The sequence below is a fragment of the Drosophila ananassae genome, chromosome XL (assembly GCF_017639315.1).
Source record: "Drosophila ananassae strain 14024-0371.13 chromosome XL, ASM1763931v2, whole genome shotgun sequence".
NCBI classification, from domain to species: domain Eukaryota; kingdom Metazoa; phylum Arthropoda; class Insecta; order Diptera; family Drosophilidae; genus Drosophila; species Drosophila ananassae.
In genome coordinates, this window is record NC_057931.1 from 18,806,460 (window position 1) to 18,829,328 (window position 22,869).

At 40.9% G+C, this 22,869-nt stretch overlaps 2 protein-coding genes across 3 annotated transcripts in view; one reads left to right on the top strand and one right to left on the bottom strand.

The window, feature by feature from the left end:
• The window catches only part of LOC6504327 (neuronal acetylcholine receptor subunit alpha-7), a 577,668-nt gene that overhangs the window by 343,399 nt on the left and 211,400 nt on the right, over positions 1–22,869 (top strand). Inside the window, exon 4 of the mRNA XM_032455973.2 lies at positions 11,783–11,892. Within this exon, the coding sequence (XP_032311864.2) occupies positions 11,783–11,892 (110 nt within the window). The remainder of the gene's footprint in view (positions 1–11,782; positions 11,893–22,869) is intronic.
• Positions 13,485–13,991, bottom strand: LOC26514908. 2 transcript variants are annotated; one of them, XR_006507630.1, is made up of 3 exons: positions 13,880–13,991; positions 13,577–13,734; positions 13,485–13,517 (listed from the first exon to the last, which is right to left on the bottom strand). XR_006507630.1 is itself a non-coding variant. In XM_014903825.2 (2 exons), the coding sequence occupies exons 1-2, from the start codon at positions 13,901–13,903 to the stop codon at positions 13,509–13,511; spliced, it is 336 nt and encodes a 111-aa protein (XP_014759311.2). In that variant the 5' UTR covers positions 13,904–13,991; the 3' UTR covers positions 13,485–13,508. The 2 variants fall into 2 exon arrangements, 1 of the variants encoding a protein (XP_014759311.2); XM_014903825.2 differs by having other exon boundaries at positions 13,577–13,991.

A 22,869-nucleotide genomic window follows, 5' to 3' on the forward strand; every position in this document is an offset into this window, starting at 1 on the left:
TACAAAGTTCACCACCGTGTACGGCCCATCGTACCTTGGCGCTAACTTCGCCGCGAAACCTTCGGCCGCTTTGGACAAATGGTGCTCCTTTGCCCACACTGTGTCGCCAATTTTCGGGGTCTGCATCTGACTCGGTTTATACCCCATGCATGTTTCGCACTTTCTGACATACTTCTTTATTTCCCTTTGCATCCCTTGCTAGAAGCACCTTGCTACTATTTTTGCAATTGTTTTTCTTCCGCCTAGTTGTCCCGCTGTCGGTGCGTCGTTGTTCTCCCTCAGCACCTGCTGCCTCATATCCATCGGCACACACAGCTTCCATGATGCCACTTCTTAGCTTTCGGTTCTATATGGAACGTGTCGGTAAACCAGGCCTGCCTCTTCTATGTACTCTGGAAATTTCTGTGGGTTTTCCCGTATTTTCCTCTTCAGTGCGCATATCCATATGCATTCCACGTCTTCGCTTGTTGTGGCACTCCTCAACTTTTCTATTATCGGCTGGCGGGAAGTGCATCTGCAACTACATTCAGCTTCCCTTTCCTATAGCGACAGAATAGGCGACAGGAGCAGCGGCGACGACAGGAGAACAACGACTACAGAAACAGCGGCAGGAGAGTGTCAGCTGGAGCACGTGACTCCAAACGGAGGGAACCGTAAGCCGATTCGGCTCCAGGCACCAAAACCACACGTCCTGCTGGGCACAAGCTTTGGGAGGGTGTGTGTATTGGCACCAACCCGGAACGGTGATCGGCGAACGACGGGAGGACAAGCGGTCGGTCCACCATGGAAAGGCCGTATACCCGCTACGGCGGGCGACAGCGTGACTAAGCTTAGGAGTTGCGCCCTTGAACGTGTGGCGCCCTTAAAAAAGTCAGCACGATCCTTGAGGGCGTGCTTAAAAAATGGTGCGTTATGGTTAGGAAGCTTGAGTAGACGATTTTCAAATTCCGTTCATGGAAAGCACCTGACTTATGTGTATTATAAGTTAGCTTCTCTGGGTTGGGAGCCGCACGCTGAGGTCAGGATGAGTGAAGCCTTATGTATGAAATGGGTTGTGGGGCTCTAATGTAGGACGGCTTCGGGTGTGTGTTGGTTGTGTATCGGTTAGTCGATACGTCTTGGCCCTGATGGTGACCCTGGTGATTGTGTTCTGAGTGTTTCTGACTTTTATTATATATTGGATTTTGCTGTTGCTGTTGCATTTTCTTCTTCTGACAATAACATTTTTTGTTTGTAGGGTTCAACAAATTCTTTTTTCCACCTTTTGAGGAAACCGAACAAACCCTTTTCTTTAATAACTATGATGGATATTTGCTCGGCAATTTAAATTTCAAATCTAATAGGACTCCCAGATCGTAAACTTGGGCTTATCATTCTAAGGCGTGCCCATAGAGACTTTATGTAGGCTGCTGAGCAAATCTAACTTCGGGCGGAGCCGAAGTTGATATACCCTTGCAGTTAAGGTTGTGCCATTTCCGATCGTTCAGTCATATGGCCGCTATAGAATATAGTCGGCCGATCCTGATGAAATTTGGCAGAACAAATAAGATTGTCCAAAATGGAATCCGTAGAAAGTCCCATCATTCTAGCTTAAAAGACACCAAAGTAATTCCAATTCCGATCGTTCAGTTATATTCCAGCTATAGGATATAGTCGGCCGATCCTTATGAAATTCGGCAGATAATTTTTTCAAAAATGGAATCTGTACCAAATCCCATCCTTCTAACTTGAAAAACATTAAAGTTATGCCAATTTCGATCGTTCTATGACAAATATAGGATATAGTCGGCCGATCCTTATAAAATAAAATAGTTTAACCAAAATATTACATGTCTGGAAAGTCCCAACCCTTTAACTTAAGAAACACCAAAGTTATTGATCAATCAGTTATATGGCAGCTACAGGATATAGTCAACCGATCCCGGCCGTTCCTTATTTACTGCCTACAAACAAAAGAAGGATGTGTGCAAAGTTTCAACTCGATAGATCTAAAATTGAGAGACTAGTTTGCGTAGAAACAGACAGACGGACAGACGGTGAGACGGACAGACGGACAGACGGACATGTTTATATGGACTCAGGAGGTGATCCTGATCAAGAATATATATACTTTATAGGGTCGGAGATGTCTCCTTCACTGCGTTGCACACTTTTGACCAAAATTATAATACCCTCTGCAAGGGTATAAAAATAGAAAAGACCATTTCCGATCGTTCAGTTATATGGCAGCTATAGGATATAGTGCGACGATGAGAGGTCCGCAGTGCTATACAAGACGTCGGTAGACGAGCTAGAAGTGGTATACGAGGGCGTTAAGATTCTTGCGCTAAACTGGTGAGACGTCTCTTGTAGACCCAGAGTGAAGATCTGGATCCCGGCCTCCATAAAGGAACCAAGCCAGATCCTTACTTTGCTGCAAAGGTGTGACCCACATTTTCCCACTTCGGACTGGCGTGTGGCAAAGGTTGAGGAGATAAAAGGACCGAAAAATCAGGCGGTCTTTATCATCAATAAGGAAAGTTTAGCTTCCTTAGAGTCTGCTCATGGAGAGCTTAACTTTGGAGCAAATGAAGCCACTATTTAGGAGTTACTGGCCTCAGAGCTAGAGGCCTCAGATATCAAGGACGGCTACAGCACAGATGCGTCTCTGCTACGCAGGATGGCTACTAGTCGGGTTTTCGACAAAGATATCTTTGGTGACGAAGAGGCGGAGATCACAATAGTGCAGGGAAAGCTGTCAGATGTTCTTACGCATACTGCAAATAAACGTCCACCATTGTAAGGAAGCCTCAGCTGCACTGCTGCTCCACCTGGCCGGGGATTGATCCGACATAGTCCTAGTCCAGGAACCATAAGGAAGCAAGGGGTACGGTTTCTGGACTAGCGACCATGGATTATAAGCTACTAGTAGCTAACACTAAAGGTAAAATCTAAGCCTGCATCTTAGCTAAAAAGCACCATAGCATATTTTTGCTGCATAATAATAGCGCTGCAGACATGGCGGCAGCTACCGTGGAGTGCCAGACGACTCCAATCCGGGTATTGTCGTCCTACATGGCCTATGACGAGCTAGTCGAAAAGCTAGCACAGGACAGCGAAAGGCTCAACATAGGCCTCTATATAGGATGTGACTCCAACGCTCACCACTCACAATCGGCGAGCTCCAACACAAACGACCGTGGTGAGTCTCTTTTGAATTTTATTCACAGGTCAAACCCATTCCTTTGCAATGAGGGACATGACCCCACCTTAATTATATCAAATCGCATGGAATCCATTGACCTCACGCTTGTATCAAAACAGATACTTAGCCACGTAACTCTCTGGAAGGTTCTAGAGAAACACTCTTTCCCCGACCACAAGTACATAGAAACACCTTAATTTTACACACCTAAATTTAAACCTTAAATTTGAAAACACAGAACCAGCAAAACCATAAAAAAACCAACTGGGCCAAGTATTACCAAATCCTTTAAAACAACATTGCACCAAAGCCACCTGACTATCCTCAAACCGTGCGAAGTCTTAACACTCTGGACCGAACAAGGTCTCTTTGGTCTCCTATAAAAAAAGCCATCCGAAAATCGAAGCCCAAGTTGCGAGGCGTAGAAAAATTCTATCCCAAACAGCCACAACTCTAAGCTATCTCAAAAAAGAAGATAGCACTTGGACCAATGCAAGTGAGAAATCTCTAGCTACACTGCTAGGAACCCATTTTCGAGGATGCACCCCGGAAGCGGACGCGCCGCCCAATATAAATGCCCCTCCCACAAACTTTAAACTTGATATTGAACAGAAAACCCTATACTGGACAATACACAGTTTCAAGCTCTATAAATCTGTCCAGACGAGAAAATACCTGTACAAATCAAACAAGCAAGAGACTCCTGGATCCTAAATATCTTTAATAGATCCCTTGCACTAGGCAAAACTCAATATCAGTGACTCTAATCGCGAATCGTCTTCCTACCAAAAGTGGGCAAGCCATACGAACCCAATAAATTTCAGACTAATCAGACTATTATCCTTTCTATTTAAGACGCCAAAAAGAGTCATAGGCCTATACCTAAGATCTACACTCAACCCCAACCATATATATGTCTAACGCACAGCATGCTCAAAAAAAATGGGTTAGTCCACCATGCATTTCCAAATTAGAGAAAGCCTTTACTCTGAAGGAATACGCCCTGCTAGCCTTTCTGGACATAGAAGAAACACCATAAAAAGCACCCTGAGGACTCTTTGGGTAAATAACCACCTGGTGGGACTAATTGATTAGATGCTAACCAACAGAATAGTGACGTCCTCACTAGACACATCTTCTTTAACAAGGGCCATCAGTAGAGGCAAGGCGGAGTCCTCTTCCCTCTCCTATGGAAGATGGTAGACTCTCTCTACCAACTCTATTGAAGATGGTAGAGGGAGGCTGCAGGATAGTGGCATACATGGACGACATCGAAATCCTGTTCACAGGAAAATACCCACAGATGCTCCTCGATTTTATGAGAGGAAAATTGCAAATCCTAGCCGAATGGAAATACCGAGGACTTATTTTAGATAGAAAAATAAACTGGAACTCCATCATTAAAAAAAAGGTAAAAAAAGGCTGTTAAAGGCCTCTTTACCTGCAAAATAAGTCATAGGAATCAAGTGGGGCATGTCCCCCTATATCGTAAGCTGGCTCTACACTGCCAGACCCTTACTACTGTACGAAGTGCTGGTATGGTGGCCAGCCCTAAAAAAGGAAGGCCTCAGCAGCACTATGCATCAGCGATACACTACCATCCACGAAACGAAAGTAGCGGCAATCAGCCTAAGGGAAATCAATGGAGCAATGTAGCCACCATAACAAGGGCCAGTCCCCCATCCTAATAAACGATCCACTCATCTTCACAAACACCTTTCCTGACCCTCATTCCTAATAAAGAGGAATGGGGAGACAAAATCCCAGGCGCAGAGGACGCACTAAGCTTCTATACTGATGGCTCCAAACTAAACAATAGAGTAGGAGGAGGAATATACTCCGAAAAACCAGGCATGAGAGCCTCTTTTAGACTACCCAATTACTGCAGCGTATTTTAAGCGGAAGCGATAGGGGAAGGGAAGCACTAAAATACCTAAACATACAAAACTCCACACAAAAAGGAGTCAACGTATACAGTGATAGCCTAGGGGCTATAAAATCAATCAGCCTGGTCACCAGCATCTCAAAAATAGTCTCGGACTGTAAATCATTTCTCCATGAGATGGCAAACCAGTATGATTTAAGCCTCATCTGGGTCCCAGGTCACAGGGACATCACAGGCAACAACAAAGCAGACGATTTGGCGCGCTTAGGCACCACCACACCTCTCCAGGGAGAACTCGAGGGTACTAGTGTACCAATAGCCTCATACAAGCTCCAACTTGGAAGAAGCCAACGAGAGAGAAAACCAGCTCAGCTGGGACGTCCCCAACTGCCGGCTGGCCCGCCAACTCTGGTCCAAAATCTTAAAAATAAAAACATAACAACTACTCAGGATGGATAGAACCCGCATCAGCACAGCTATAAGAGTCATCACTGAGAACTGGCTAGTGGTAACACATTCTAGGCAAATAAATTCACCCCACAATGATTACTGCCGTAGCTGCAGGGACGAAGAAGAGGAAGAAACTGTCGAGCATCTTCAGGGTATCAGGGTGTTTAGATACGGCCCACGGTATCAAAAGGGACCGAATGCGGTCTCAATGCGGTGGTCCCCTCCTCAGAAGTAGACCGCCAGTCGTCTAACCTAACCTAACCTAAATGTTCAATATTTTAATGCGGTTTATATGTTTAGATTCCTTCAAATGATGGTCAACATATAATTTTAAAGTAACTTTCGATTTTCGCCTCATATTTAGCTCTATGCAACGCAGAGTGTCAGCAGCATTTGTAAAGCTTGGGCTCTCAATTTCTAGCCCTATACTCGCGAGTTATGGAAAATGAGAGCTTGCCCACCACTGATGTACATCAACTAAAATTAAAAAATGGCAATCCAAAGTGGAAATCTCCGATTTTCTACATAAATTGTTGGTCTTCTATGACTTTTTCCGAAAATTTTTTCTATGAATGATTTTTTTTTATTGGAAGCAGTAGATTATACCATGTTTTAATTTTGGATTTAAGGGAAAATCGAAGTTATTTTATTGTAATTATTGTACTTAGTTAAAAAATATTTTTTTAATTAAAAAGGAGTTTTTAATCTTATATTTTCCAAAATTCATGGCTATCTACAAACGTCAACGAAATTACACAACCCCCAACGTAATTACACGCGCCCACAATTCAAGGAGCTTTATCCAATAGCCCCTAGAGATCACCTCAATCCGCACCGCTTTTCATCCTTGCATCGCTATTTCTCGCCCGACCACACTGCTTCTCTAAGGACCTCCCCACCGCACTTTCTGAACACGGCTGCCTCCGAGGACTGTTACGTTTCACGCTGTCTCCGCTTTCTTCTGCTCCTTCTAGGATCGGCAGCGCTACCTAGGTGTGTGGGCAATTCATTTTCCTCACAAACGTATCTAACTAAACCCAGAAACATCTCTTGAAAACAAGAAAGTGAAATAAAGTTTATTATGAATAGTTTTGGAAAATGAAACATGGCAACCGGTGGTGACTCTAGCACATATATGCTAACTAAAGGGTTTGGATCTAATTATATAATTAGCAATAGAATTAACAAAAATAACCTACAATGAAACAAGGAAATCCAATTAGAAAATAAAAACAATGCGGTAGAAACTATTATATTCAGACTTCGTTCAAAAAACTTTATGCGGCTACAATCATCGTACTTGAACTCACGGCAGTAACGGTAGGAACCGGACCCGAAATCAAAACTTATTAACCGTTCCTATTAAGAATCTTTCGTCCGTGGGCGATATGTACGCGTCACGATAACCTTGAACTCGGGGAAGAACTAGTCTATAGACCAAAAGTATAAAAATGCTTATATTTGTCCGAAACGTCCGATGTGCGTTCGAAGAAGGGATTGCTGTGGGTTCTCGTGCCGATAAAACGTCGTGCTGGGGATCTTAGAATGGGGCAGCACCCAGAGGAGCGTCGATTTGAACAAGGTTCTGCTTGCGGTCCTGGAATGACGGAACAACACGCAGAGGAAGTTTGATGTACTGTAGTGATTCTTCTGTGAAGAGCAACAAGACGGTGAAGTCAATGCTTGGAGCTGCCTTTATTATGATCACTGTTCCTCCCTGTCAGCCCCCAGTTTGGGTTTACATTATTATTAATATATATGAATTTTCCTATCGTAGTCGGTCTCAATAATAATGTAACAAGGTATAGATTGCATCGGATCCGGTTGCTCCCTCTGCCTAAGTTGTCTCAGTTATCGAGAGCTACAGGTCATTAGCTCCTTCAGCTATATCAAATTAAGATCCCGGTAAACCAATCTTATTGCTGACTTGTTGGGTCTTGTTGTAGGTCTTGACATCTAATTTTAAAACTGCTCGGCTTGTTTCTTGTGAATGGGGTTATGAAGTGGTCACTGCATAATTAACTACGAATACTCTAACCCGTTTCTCGTTTAATCCTTGTTCTTGTTGGCTTAGTGCTGATGCGACTGCGGTGAGCTGCAAGCCTGTTTGTATTCTTCGTCTTGTTGTACGACCTCATTTTTATACCCTTGCAGAGGGTATTATAATTTTGGTCAAAAGTGTGCAACGCAGTGAAGGAGACATCTCCGACCCTATAAAGTATATATATTCTTGATCAGGATCACCTCCTGAGTCGATATGAGCATGTCCGTCTGTCCGTCTGTCCGTTTCTACGCAAACTAGTCTCTCAGTTTTAAAGCTATCGAGTTGAAACTTTGCACACACCCTTCTTTCCTTTGCAGGCAGTATATAAGTCGGAACGGCCGGGATCGGTCGACTATTTCCTATAGCTGCCATATAACGGATTGATCGGAAATGCCATAACTTTGGTGTTTTTTAAGTTAGAGGGTTGGGACTCTCCACACATGTTATATTTGACCAAAATATCTTGTGTGCAAAATTTCATAAGGATCGGCCGACTATATCCTATAGCTGTCATAGAACGATAGAAATTGGCATAACTTTGGTGTTTTTTAAGTTAGAAAGATGGGATTTTATACAGATTATATTTTGGGAAAAATAATTCAATATGCCAAATTTCATAAGGATCGGCCGACTATATACGATCCGCTACATATCTAATAATTTAAGATGCGTGGCGCCACCTAGCGGACTGCGACTGAACTGCAAGGGTATATAAACTTCGGCTCCGCCCGAAGTTAGCTTTCCTTTCTTGTTTTTTTTTTTTTTTTGCGCGGTTCCCACTGCATACGTACAGCCCACCTCCCGTCCAACCGACCGAGGGACGCTGCCGCGTAACGTACGGCTGGAATCGCGGGAATAGATCCGAGATAGATAAGCGAGGATTTGGAGAAAGATATCACGAGGAAGAGTGTTGCACAGATAAGGCGGTTAATATAAGCGATTTAAGATTGTTAGTAGGGCAAAGTGACAAGATGTGGTAGAGACCATTGTAGTCCGAACATAATACCCTGAACGGATCGTGTTGGGCATATGTCGAACTAAAATGGCTGAGGAGCAGAGGACGAAAGTTTCTGGTCCATCTACTAGGAATGTTAAAATTTAAGCGTGTTAGTAAATGCTGGCTGTCTATATTTCCATAAATAAGATTATATAAAAACATGACACCCAGCATCGTTCTACGATTTGTTAATGATGGTAAGTTGATTAGTAAAAGTCTACTATGATAAGAGGGGAGGTAAAGATTTGCATCCCAATTAAGTCCCCTAAGAGCAAAAGAAAGGAAGTTTTTTTGTACAGATTCAATGTGATCTTGGTGTACTCCATATTGAGGACTCCAGACACACGATCCATACTCAAGAATCGGACGGACCAGTGATGTATATAACGTTTTAGTTATGTACGGGTCATTAAATTCTTTTGACCATCTTTTAATAAAACCAAGCACACCCATAGCTTTATTAACCATGGTAGATACATGGTCGGTAAATTTAAGTTTCAAATCTAATAGGACACCTAGATCGTTAACCTGAGTTAATCGTTCTAAGGCGTTCCCATAGAGAAAGTACATAGCCTGGTGAGGACTAGATCGGTAAAAAGACATAAGTTTACATTTCGATCCATTAAGCTTTAGGTTATTTGCTAAGCACCAATTTTGAAGTTTATCCAAATCGGATTGAAGTCTAGACTGAGCGCTAGTGAATTTATACTGAAGGCATAGCTTAACGTCATCAGCGTACATACGTACAAGTGAATTAGTTAAGGCAAGGGGCAAGTCGTTAATAAACAGAGTAAAAAGTAGGGGTCCAAGATGGCTTCCTTGGGGCACCCCCGATGTGGCGCGGACTACGCGAGGTAACATCTTTAAAGAAAACACGTTGGGTTCTCCCTGATAAGTAGCTCGAAATCCACATAAGAAGATCAGTTGGGAATCCCAAAAGACTGAGTTTACTTATAAGAAGCGAATGGTTAACAGAGTCAAATGCTTTACTGAAGTCAGTGTATATGACGTCTGTTTGTAAGCCATTCCGGAAGCCATCCGTGATAAAAGATGTTAGCTCCAATAAGTTGGTAGTGGTGGAGCGGCGATTCATGAAGCCATGCTGGCACGGAGTTATTATTGAACTACATAGGTGTTGCAAATGTGGAGTGATAAGTTTTTCAAAAAGCTTTGGAATTGCTGACAATTTAGAGATGCCTCTATAATTAGCAGCGTCGGATTTTTTCCCTTTTTTATGCAGCGGAATAATGAAGGATTCCTTCCACATAAGGGGAAAGATCGAAGTTTCCAGCGATAGATTAAAGAGTTTAACAAGCGGTTTGCACAGTGCCTCGGCGCAGTACTTCAGAACACAGCCTGGTACTCCATCAGGGCCTGGCGAATACACGGGCTTAACCTTAAGAAGATCCGATAACACACCACTTTGATCGAAAGATGGGCAAAATATAAGGTTGGCTGATTGGATATTATAAGTGTAAGGCTGAGCTAAACTGCTGCTAGGTGAATAGGTAGTTTGAAAAAACTGTGCAAAGAGATCCCCCCTGTGCAGTGGGGGAAAAGATACATGTTTACGCTTAGTGTTTACAAAGTTATAAAACTGCTTCGGATCCTGAGTAAACTGAATCCTGCAGCGGCGAATATAACTCCTATAACATTCTGCGTTATGCACGGTGAAATTGGACCGAGCTACTAAGTATCTTGAATAACTAACTGTACAGCCAGATAATCTATGTTTGTTTAAAAGTCTACTCATAAGTAAATCAGTAACCAATCAAATCAGTAAATCAGACCAATCAAATTCCAAAATTAACTTATTTAATTTCGTGAAGTCAGCCTTACGAAAGAAACGAACTTTCTGAGATTTAAAGATTTAATTGTTCGATCATTGATCTTACCGACATCTAAATTGAGCTTAATTTATGCCTTCTGCTGAGATTCCAGTGTCCTTCTGAAACTGCCTGAGCCAGAACTTTGGATTGTGTGGAATTGCTGGAAGCCTCGCACTGGCTCTTGTACTATGGTACAACCTGATCGAAATTATGAACGAACTGCATGTTGTTACTGGGTTTCGGTTTTCACTACCTTCTGGTTATGTCATATTATCAGCGATCCAAAGAAAGGTCAAAATTCACCACGACGGAGTTTAATTGATTTCGTGGGGCTTGCTCTACCGGTCAATGCAGCTGTGTCCGACGTCCGATGCGGGGCCGAATTCTACACGGAAAGCATATCAGGCTGCACTTGGTCAGAATCAACATAATTACATGCTGGCAAAGGATTGGTCATGTTGGATGCTTGAACTATTTAACCCTCTAAGGCTTAAGAATGACTGAAGGAACGTATTTATTTTGCTTCGGATCTCTTCAAAGAGACTAATAATCTTTTTATCAACCGCCAAAAATTATTTAAACGATTGAGAAGTTCTTAATTTATTTGTTAAGGCCAAAACCGTGATACGTGCTTTCAGGCAGATTTGGCTTAGAGGGTTAAATATTGTGTGTCACCTTATGAGTTTCTAATTTCTGGCTAAATCGCCTTTACTACACAGGATCTTCTTTACTTAAAAAAATTTCCGAATAGATGCTAAGAACGTCGATCTGTCCAGCCATTCTCATGCTTTAGCAAAACTTCCCAACCTAACGGAGGTTTAAGTACTTTGGCCCGTTCATGAATGGGTGGGCGAGCTTTGCATCTACCTGTGAAATCGCATCTATCAAATGAATAAGGTAACGGAAATTATTGACCTGCATTTTGGAAGGCGCACGCTACAATTTGGCCCATCCTTTGATTAAAGTGGTTTATTGTTCTGGATCTTCTTAAGGTTCTTAAGGCCGTGTATTTGGCATCTTATTAATGGTCATCTTAATAAAGACGGCCAGAATTTATTTAAACGCTTAAAATTTAACGTTCCAAGTAGAGGGACTAGAAACTTCCTTCCGCTACTCCTTACCCATTATAGTTCGACAAATGTCAAACATGATCCCTTTATGGTATTACTTTCGGACTGCAATCGTCGTGATATTTTACTTTATCATACTGCTCGCTTACACTATCTCGGATCTATCCCCACAATTCGCCATTCGTTATGCGGCAGCGCCCGGTTGGGCAGGATTCTGGATTTAATTTAATTTTATTTTTTACTAAAGACAATAATTCATTAAAATATTCATTTTCAAATATATTTTCTGTGCTATTTAAACTATACCTCCGTATTATTTTTAGGAGTGGAATGATATGAATCTTCGGTGGAATTCCAGTGAGTTTGGTGGAGTTCGAGACTTAAGAATTCCACCTCATCGATTATGGAAACCGGATGTGCTTATGTATAACAGGTTAGTATTGTGACTGTAAAATGAAGGAAATACGAGAAAAATTAGACTGAAATTTCCCATTAACGCGATCCATATTTTTTTGGAAATCAAATTTTTGTAAATAAGCACGTCATTTGGAAGATGTTCCACAGATGGTGCTAGCTTCCATAGCACTGGCAGTTAGCTAGACTTGATAGGTAGAAGCCGCCTTTTTGCATCTGGCAAAGAAGGGATCAGACGTCATTAACAACGGCGTTCAGTTTTTTCGACTGTAGTGACCTAATAACGGCCGAAGAGTCGAAATCTGGAGGATTTGAGAGCATGAAATAAATCAAGGCAGCCATTGTCGAACACACCAATGCTCCAACTCAACGTATTCATTTTCGAAATTTTATTACGTCCGATCCCGAACTGTGATTTCCGAATCCATAACAGAGACCGTGCTTATTGCAAATCTCAGTGGCTGGGTAAATCACCAATAAATCCATGCTTACCATGCTCAATCTAGTAAGTGCATGTTATCAGATTCCGATAGCCAACAAGAACATGCACAAAACTGCATAAGGGCGTTTATATTTTTATACCCATGCAAAGAGTATTATAATTTTGATCAAAATTAACGCAGTGTGCAACGCAATGAGACATCTCTGACCAAATTCTACCAAATTTCACAGATCGGCCGACTATATCCTATACCTGCAATATAACTGAACGATCGGGAATCACACAACCTTGATATTTTTAAAGGTGCTTGAGGCTTAGTCGAACATATTATTTATATAAAATTGATCTAATAATATAAGCTGCTACTAAACAACAAGGGTATAGTAACTTCAGTTCCGCGTGAAGTTAGCTTTTCTTTTTGTTTTTCACTATAATCGGACATAAAAATTCATAAGAATTCTTAGTGAATTTTACGACGAATGTAGGGGTCTAAGACAATTCTTAACCAAGAAATGTGACAAAATTTAACACATTTACGAATAATGTTTAACATAATTCAGCGATAAATGTAATGAATTTCTAATTGTTCTTATTCGTCCAAACCGTTCGTCCCTGAGGTGTGTATAAAAAAATGTTCATGCTCAGTAGGGTGGGTCGAATTCCAACAAGTTGTTCATATCGAATTCTAATAGTTGCAAAAAAAAATTTTGAAATCGGTCAATATCTTCTGTTTGCGCATCGCACTTAAAGTTTCGAAAAATTTTCGAAAATACCGAATTTTCAAAACTTCTTAAAAATACGATTTAGTCGCAATTTTCCAAAGTTTTACTTATTATTATATTTATTTTGAATCATTTAAAAGTTTTTTTCGTAATTAGGTAAATCAATAGTGGTTTTAAGAATTTAAAATAAATAAGTTTTTAGTACAAATTTCATGCATTACGATTGTTTTTCACGCTCAGCTTTCCCCAGGATCAACGACGAGGACGTAGTGAAAAATCTGATCCCATTTTTTTTATTGCTATTTTTTTTATTTGTTTTTAATGATTTTTTTTATTTTTTTAATGATTTATATATTTTTTTTGATTTTTTTTAGATTTTTAAGAATTTTTTTGTTGCTTTTTTTAAAATTTTCTTTTTGTTTTTCGATTTTGTTTTATTTGTCTGTAGTATACTGGGACTTGTTCTCAAATTTAGGCAAACTGCAACGAGAATATAAAGTTGAGCGTATGTAACCATCCCTATTGTGATAACCACATACCTTCTTCGACGCTTCAGTAACAAGCTTAACAGTTCGCTCTACTGCTTGAGTGTGGCATGGAAAGCTTAGCAAGTTGCTTTGACCGATTGATAGTTGGTTATCAATGGAAGATACCAAAACTGCATTTGACACATTCCTAAGTACTGGAGGAGGTGATACTACTGTAGAAGACCAGTCGATCATTTCATAGTACTTAGTGGCATTAAAGTTTAGTTTTGGCAAAAGGAACGAGCGCACTGAAGTCTCCGCAGTAGGAGTCTTCTCTCTGGCTTTTAAAATTCTTTGCAACCCGATCTTACGTACATTAAGATTTTCATCTGTGAGCATAGACAAAAGCAAATTTTCAGGATGCGCGAAATAAGCATTGTGTTGAATTACAGGATCAACTACTTTTAAAAGACGTTTTGGCAAGTATCGAGAATCGAAAGAAAATTAAAAAAAAACAACAAAACAAAATTTTTAAAAATCTAAAAAAAATCAAAAAAAATATATATAAATCATTAAAAAAATAAAAAAAAATCATTAAAAACAAATAAAAAAATAGCAATTAAAAAAATGGGATCAGATTTTTCACTACGCCCTCGTCGTTGATCCTGGGGAAAGCTGAGCGTGAAAAACAATCGTAATGCATGAAATTTGTACTAAAAACTTATTTATTTTAAATTCTTAAAACCACTATTGATTTACCTAATTACGAAAAAACCTTTTAAATGATTCAAAATAAATATAATAATAAGTAAAACTTTGGAAAATTGCGACTAAATCGTACTTTTAAGAAGTTTTGAAAATTCGGTATTTTCGAAAATTTTTCGAAACTTTAAGTGCGATGCGCGAACAGAAGATATTGACCGATTTCAAAATTTTTTTTTGCAAAATGCTTGTAGTATTCCGTAGCAAGTTTTCCGCACTATTAGAATTCGATTTGAACAACTTGTTGGAATTCGACCCACCCTAATGCTCAGTACCGCTTAGCGTGTGCAGTGAAATATTTGGAGGTAAATTAATTAATTCGTTAATTATCCCCTTTTTTATATTATGTGTTGTTTACTTACTTTCGCTCAATAGAGATTTCATCTCTATTCTTTGGATTTTTACTAACTCACTAATCGCTCTATTTAAGCTCTCTTTATCGTTTCCCTGGTACATTGGCTCAAGGTACTTAACCCTCTAAGACTACTTTCCAAAATAATAAAAAAAATTGTCTGCGTGGAGTCCCTACGCGCGAAAGAAGTGAAACTTCTTAGCGATATTCCAAAAAATTCATATTATTTCGTATAAAAGAAAAATAGCGGGAGGGAAAGGATAAAAATAAGGTGGAGTGACCAACACTTTCTTCAATTCACATTTTATAAATTTATTATAAAGCAAAGTCCAAGTTCCAAGCTTTGGAAGTCCAAGCTTTCTTTCGTGCTCGGTATTCACGATAATATTGTGCTCTGTTCCCTCCTCTTAAAACACCGGCTGCACTGTCTTTTTCCGCTGTAAAATCAATTCAAAATCAAACCATTAAAATTTTTGCCAATCCAATTGATATTAATTTCAAGATGATATGATCCACAAGGTGCATCTGTTATGGACAATTGAAATATTCAAGAGAAACGTACCACCACATAACCTGGAATCCGCTGTGTTATGCGTATTTTCACTGTCACTCATTTTATTGTTTGTTTGAATCACTATTCACTGTACTAATACTACAAGTAGTGCGTCAATATTATATAGAACACGAATTAATTATGGGAAACACTTTAATAACAAAATACGAGATAAGAATAAGAAAAAGAATTTTCGACACATAGGACGCTTGATGCACTCACGCATAGGCACTAATATTAGTCTAGGCAGCTGTTACGCGCTACGTGTATCGCCATAGCAGCGCATGCGCCTGGCGATACCTTACTCTCATTCACTCTCTCTCTCTCTCGCACTCTATCTTTCTCTTTTCCTCTTCTCCTTCCGAGTTGCGTTAAGCGTTCAACGCTATTCTTCCTCCACTGGAGCGTTAAACGTTTAACGCAACATTTTCCGGCGTCGTATAAGAAGTTTCACTTCAAAAAAATTATTCAAATACATTTTTTTTAAGTGAATGAATGCTTCTAAGCTCAAATATATGCTTAAAAATATCGTATAGTCTTCGGTTCACCTGTAAGGTGAGAAGAAAGGTAAGCGGGCCTGAAGGCACGCTTGGGGCTTTGAGGGAAAAAACAACTTTTTCAAGTAATGAATATTTATTTTATTTTTTCTTATGCTGTTCTACAAAACAGTTTTTATTCGTTGTGCATCATAAATAAAGACTTCATTTCCTGCATATGCATTGCATTTTTGAAGTTTTACAGTGATTGCAACTTCTTTTCCACTGTTTCGATCCAACCAATGTGGGAAATGGTTTAGGTATAATATCAATTAGGTGATAAAAATACGTGTTGCGGCAACCCTAGTTTTTGCTCTGATATGATAGCGTCCCATTAGGCCGTACATGAGATCTACGTCGCCCATGTGAGCATTATACTCATGCACAATTTGGGGACAATCATTGAAATGTATCGTTTAGCCTTTCTGTCAAAGCGAGAAGCCTTTGCAGTTCCTTCACGAGGGTTTGTTTTTTCGAATGTAACTTTAGAGTACATTTGTTATATCGACACCATATGAGGACCCAACGTACTCAGTCGAAAAACTCCTTGGCAATTTGTTGATGGCAATATCGTTTGATAGTTTGCAATAGGGGATGCGGTTTCCTCGCACGGTGCCAAGGCTATAAATACCTATCGCTCTTAGATAAACCATCAACGGCAAAGATATATACAAATTTCAAAGTAAGTTATGCGATTCTAAAATCTTTCTACGGCTTTTTTTAAGCGCCATACAATGTTGGCTGAAGCACCAAGATCTGGGTGACCAGGTAAGACCACATTATCACCTGCACCGCTGTGGATCTCAAACCGGTATGCGTATACGAATGAATCGCACAATACAAATAGTTATACCGAACCCGGTTTGCCATTTTGCCATTTCTTACGTCTTAGAGGGTTAAATATTGAAATAAAAATAATTTAATAATTAAATAATAAATAATCATGGAATATTAAATAATTAAAAAATCCACCTTGGTATACAAAGCACCTATTAAATTTAAAAAACGTCATGAGTAGACTTTTAAATAAACATTTATGAATGTTATAGGAATTAAATATTGGCTGCTGCCGGATTCAGATTACTCAGGATCCGAAGCAGTTTTTTAACATTGCGCAAACATGTACCTTTTCCTCCTCTTATGTTTGATAACTCGTATGCGAACACTGATCAGGCAATGGCCGATTTCTTTGCACAGTTTTTTCAAGCAACGTATTCACCAACAGCAGTTCAGCCAGCCTAACACTTATAATATCCAATCAGCCATTCTTATATTTTGCCCATCCTTCAATCAAAGTGGTGTGTTATCGGATTTTATGGTCAGCCTGTGTATTCGCCAGGCCCTGATGGAGTACCAGGCTGTGTTCTTAAGAACTGCGTTGAGGCTCTGTGCAAACCGCTTCTTAAACTTTTTTAACTCGTTGGAAACTTCGATCTTTCCCCTTATGTGGAAGGAATCTTTTATTATTCCGCTGCATAAAAAAAGGAACAAATCTGACGCTGCAAATTATAGAGGCATCTCTAAATTGTCAGCAATTCCAAAGCTTTTTGAAAAATTTATCACTACACATATTTAACACCAGCAATACTATCGTAGTTCAATAATATCAACCTGCCAGCATGGCCTCATGAAGCGCCACTCCACCATTACCACCTTATTGGAGCTTACATCTTTTTCACGTATGGGTTCTGGAATGGCTTACAAACATACGTAATTTACACAGGCTTCAGTGAAGCACTTGACTCTGTTAATCATTCGCTTTGTCAGGTCGAGCAGGCGCCGCAAGTCTGGCCGGCGATAATTTATTGAAATAGACATTCGTGACGTTGCTCTGTTCTACCGCCGTTGTTATGCTACAGCCTTCCACTCTCGTTCGCTTTATTTCTCTTTTCGTGTGGCCCGCTCTCGAGCATTCGATCGGCTACCAGCATCTGCCGTCATGCGCTATCTTTGTCTTGCTCTCTCGCGGTATATTGGTCGCTCCGCAACATCAAGCATTGAACCGGCTCCCTGCAGACGTAGCACAAATTTGTAATCAACAAATTCTAAATAAATTGCGCTTTTAAATATAATATTGTTCGTCCGTAAAGCGCTATGCGGCAACTACGTCAAACTTTAACTCGCGGGAGTAGCGGTAGGTCCCGGAGTCGTAGTCAAAGAACGTAAATAGACTGACTAAATTTACCTGGATTCTGCAAGGGACTGCTCGGGTTGGCCAGACGCTTGCTGTGATCAGGCTGGAATTGATGTGGAGCGCTTGAAGTCCTGGGTTGGTTTTCCACAAGCACCGGTGGTATGGTTCGGCTGATTCCTTATCGGCCGGTCCTACTGGCGGTCCGTTTCACGGGAGCAACACTCGAACCAGACTGGTACGCCGCGGAATCTCCTCGTGGTCCGTTTCACGGGAGCAACACTCGGAGTAGTTAGGTGTCGCGGGGTCTACTTGTGGTCCGTTTCACGGGAGCAACACTTTAAGTAGACTGGTATGCCGCGGATTCTACTTGTGGTCCGTTTACACTGGAGCCACGAGAAGTAGATAGTTGTAGAGCGTCCTACCTTGTGTATCGTTTTACCCAGGATCACGTGATGTAGGTCGCTTTAAGTGCCGTGGTTTCAACACTGAGTAACGAGATGATTGACTCTGATTTCGAAACTGTCTTTATTTCAGAAAAACAACTCTTATATAAGATGCTAAATTATACATCATTAAATCTAAGAAAGGTCAATGTTCTGGACGTGCTAAAACTAAGGTTAATGCCAGGGTCACCCACTTCTGAATCTGCTGACTCAGATTGTTTGTTCATGTACTGCTTTCCACACGCATTTCGGCTTCGCTGGCTGGTTTTTGCTTGCCTCGGTCAGTCGGTCATTCTTCCCGCTGATAATGCTGATTCTGCTTCCGGTGCCATCAACTAGTGCCGGGTTAGTAGGTTGGATATTGGCTTATGCTTATCGTTACATTATTAATAGGCTAGTAGGTCTGATGCTTGTATATTGTAACCTGCTGAATAGTAGGACATTAACATTTGGTGAACCCCGACGTGATTGTGCTTGGGAAAATAATTAGTTAAATTATTTCCATAGAAAATTTGTGCTGCGCGGTTTAAAATATAATGAAATGGGCCGTTGACTTAGAGCTTATGGGAGATCTGTCCAACGTCATCTTTCTGCATCCACTTATGAGATTTTGTTCTATCATAAAGAAAATTCGATAGGTCTGGTCTGACAACGTCACCAATTTCGTTATTCGTTATTCAATTTCGCATCAGAGAGAAGTCCAGGTCAAAACTCAAGATCAACCGGTTGGATGCCTGGCCCTTCTGGTCCAGATGGAAGAAAGAGTATTTAACGCTGTTGCATCAACGATGTAAACGACGCGACTTATGTAAAGACAATGCTGTTAATAACATCTTGATGGTGAAGGACAAAAACTTTCCGCCAATGAAATGATCCCTGGCGAGAGTTACAGAAATGGTCATCGCAGATGACGAAGTGTGTCGGGCTACAAGGCGGGCAGTCAAAAAATTGTGCTTGCTGCTCCTTCAAGATGCGGATAAAAGCTCATCTTCCATTGGGGAAAGTATGTCGGGTCAAGCAGCCACCGCAAAATCCGTCGGATTAGTTAGTTGGAAAAATTTTTAGTTATTAAACATTACACATATAATTATTAAACACAAGCAGAAAAACGAACCAAAAAAACAAATTTACCTAAAAATAAATACATATTTTTTAATTTATTTTATAGTCAATCTTGCAAAAAATAATGATTATGAAAAAATGAATGATACACCAACAGCAACGAGACTTCCAAAACCACTTAAATCACCAGGCGCCATTAATGTACTATACTGCATTAAAAGTTTCCCACTCCATAATCTTATATCAGTTGCTTTTAGCGTGGGTGCACCATTTTTTTAGCACTAATCCACAAATCGTTCTCCATTTAAATCTTTGCAAAAAACCGCATCAAACTATGCTTTAAAATACCTCAACATGAACAGTTTGGTTAGCAGTCACTGTCGTGTCAGGCAGCAGCCACGGCATAAATTGATACATATATAAATAAATGTAATATATTTATTAATGTAATAATTATAGTTTAGCATATAATCATTTTCTCATCGCTTTTGTTAGTCGCAAGCCGACTCTTCTCGGCCGCTCGGCTTTATTTTATCTTTGTCATTAAGTTAACGAGCTTTCGCCCGTCCTATGCTTAAAGGCGGGCAAACTTGTACTCTTTATCTCAGTGCATACGCATTTTAAATCGGAGCTTTCTGTCACTCCATTTCATATGCGAATAAATAAACATTTTTATAACGTTGTGAAACAAATAATTACCTTTTTATTATTTTGGATAAAAGTCATTGAAAAATCTCAATGACCAAGCATTGGTGACCCCGTGATCTAATTAATTATAAATTATTATTAATAAAATAAATAAAAGAATTCCACGAGCATAAAACAGTGCGAACATACCCGTTTCAGTTTTTGCGCGGTGCATTTTTGAATATGAACGGCATACAGTGCATCAGTGAATCAATTATTTTGTATTTATACATAAATCAATAAATAATATAAATAAATACAATACCTACAATTGTTATCCGGTCCGCCAGCATACATACATACATACATACGTTCCACTTTCAAGTGCATTCGACTCACACAAGCGTTCATATATACATACATTCCACAACTCAGTGTACGGTTCTGAGCGCACAGTGGGATAAATCGTGTTCGATGCGCTTAAATATAATTAAATATAATAAAATAAACAAGAACTATAATTTTGGCGCCAAAATTAATTTGTGCGTGTTTTTCCCTAAATTGAGCGTATTTCAATTATAGTGGCGATGAACTCCAGTGTCGCCGTTACATGAGAATCCATCCCATTTCGGAGTGCGATTTAAAAATGCAAGGCAAAGGGTATTCCTCCAGGATTTGAAGAGGATCCAAGGCGCCCTGCAGCCAATGTCAAAGGAGGAGGATGCTATGCTATGGGTCATAGAAGACCCCCCCGCTTCCACTTGAGCCGCTGGGGCTCCTTGTGTTACCGCTGGGGCAAGGGTTTCACCTAAGTGTTACCCAATAATTTCAATATTCGCTTGTGTAAAAATTGAAAAATTTGGTGTAAAATTGACGGCAATTAAAAAGGAACTATTAAATATGGATCGCTTTTTAAAAAAAGGTATGCTTAATGTATTCTACATAAGTATTTTGATGGCGAATTTAAGGTATACGTCGGAGGTCCGCAAAGCCTATTGCGCCAAGTCCATAAAAGCAAGACTGCGATTGCACCAGCACAGACTCTGAAAAGGATTTTGTTCCCAATAAGCAGGGTAACTCAAAAAGGAGTAAGATTTCACATGTTTGGAAATATTTCAAAAATTCCGACGACCAAAAACTTGCCAAATGCCTTGAAAAAAAATATGTTAATGTCGGACGATAGTATCGGTGACTATCGATGGCACTATCGACACTATCGAGGGTTTAAGAAAAACAATCGCCGGCTATCGATGGAGCCGACTATCGATAGTTCTCCACCTCTAGCCCCAATCGCTAGGCTGCAGTCTGGTCTGGTGAGAGTAATAAGTCTCGCTGATCTTTTCTGAGAGCGTGTCGGCCACATCAGACGAGAGGTTCTACAGGTCTGGAGATTTCTCCATTTTCTGTTGACTGCCAGGTCAAAAAAACTCCCTGCACTTTAGCCTGCAAGTAGCCAAGGGTATGCCTACTAGTTCTTTCTCAGGTAGGAGAGGGTATGTAGTCCCTGCCCTAGCTAGTTCGTCTGCAGCGCAGTTTCCCTCGTGATCCCTGTGACCAGGAACCCAAATGAGGTAGATGTCATGCTGTTCAGCCATCTCGTTGAGAGATCTGCGCCAGTCATTGACTGTCCTGGAGTTGAACGAGAATCCGTCCAGTGCCTTGAGGGCCGCTTGACTGTCGGAGAAGATGCATATTATATCCCGATTGCCCCTTAGTGCTTCCCTAATGGCTACTACTTCAGCCTGGAAAACACTGCAGTGGTCAGGGAGTCTGAAGGACTCCTTTAGGCTCAAATGTTCACAAAAGTAACCGCCTCCCACCTGTCCGTTAAGTTTTGATCCATCTGTGTAGATATGAATGGAGCCCTCCGGCCCGGTGTCCGGGCGTCCCATTCCTCCCTCGAGGGAATGATGATTCTGTAATTATTGGTGGGTTGGTCGATGGGCACGCAGTAGTCTGTGCCCCCCTCAGGCATGAAGTGATGTAGGTTCAGTCTGGTATGACCAAAACTATTCTTGCTCCATAGATTCGCCTCTCTTCTCTATCTTTACCCCCATCAGTTCTACTGGTAGTAGGTCAAGGATGATATCTAGGGCGTCGCTAGGCGTAGTGCGTAGACTGCTTGTTATACAGACTTCCGCCATACGCTGCGTCTTCCTGAACCTCTCCCTGCATAAGGAGTTCTCCAGGGCTGGCCACCAGACCACAACTCCATAGAATAAGATTGGTCTGATAATCGCTGTGTATAACCATCTGACTATCTTGGGGGACATTCCCCATTTCAGGCCTACCGCCTTGCGGTAGGTATAGAGTGCTATTGCCGCTTTCTTAGTCCTATCTGCGGTGTTCCGCTTCCAGTCCAGTTTCCTGTCTATAGTGATGCCTAGGTACTTCGCACTAAGAACTAGTGATTCCCCTAGAAGTTTCGGAAGCCTTAGATTTGGTATTTTGTACTTCCTGGTGAACAGCACGAACTCTGTCTTGGATGGATTGACTCCCAGCCCGTTCCTCTGCGCCCAGGCCGACAGAACTTTGAGCTTACTTGTCATTAGGTCGCATAGCGTTTGTGGGTATTTTTCTACGAAGGCAATAGCAACATCGTCCGCGTACGCAATGATCTTACAGCCGCCACCCTCCAAGGATCGTAGCAGGCTATTAACCGCCACGTTCCAGAGTAGTGGTGAGAGTACACCTCCTTGCGGGGTACCCCTCTTGACGTATCTTCGAATAGTCGAACCTCCAAGAGTAGCCTCGACACTCCTGTTGACCAGGATCTGCCGTATTAGGTCAATTGATCGGTCGTCTATTCCAAGTCCCGTCAGTGCATCAATGATTGAGCACGGCAAGATGCTGTTGAAGGCCCCTTCTATGTCTAAAAAAGCAAGAAGTGTGTATT

Bases quoted from the DNA above. Each gene is read 5' to 3' on its own strand.
- LOC26514908 (XM_014903825.2), bottom strand. From the start codon at position 13,903: ATGCTCACAGATGAAAATCTTAATGTACGTAAGATCGGGTTGCAAAGA.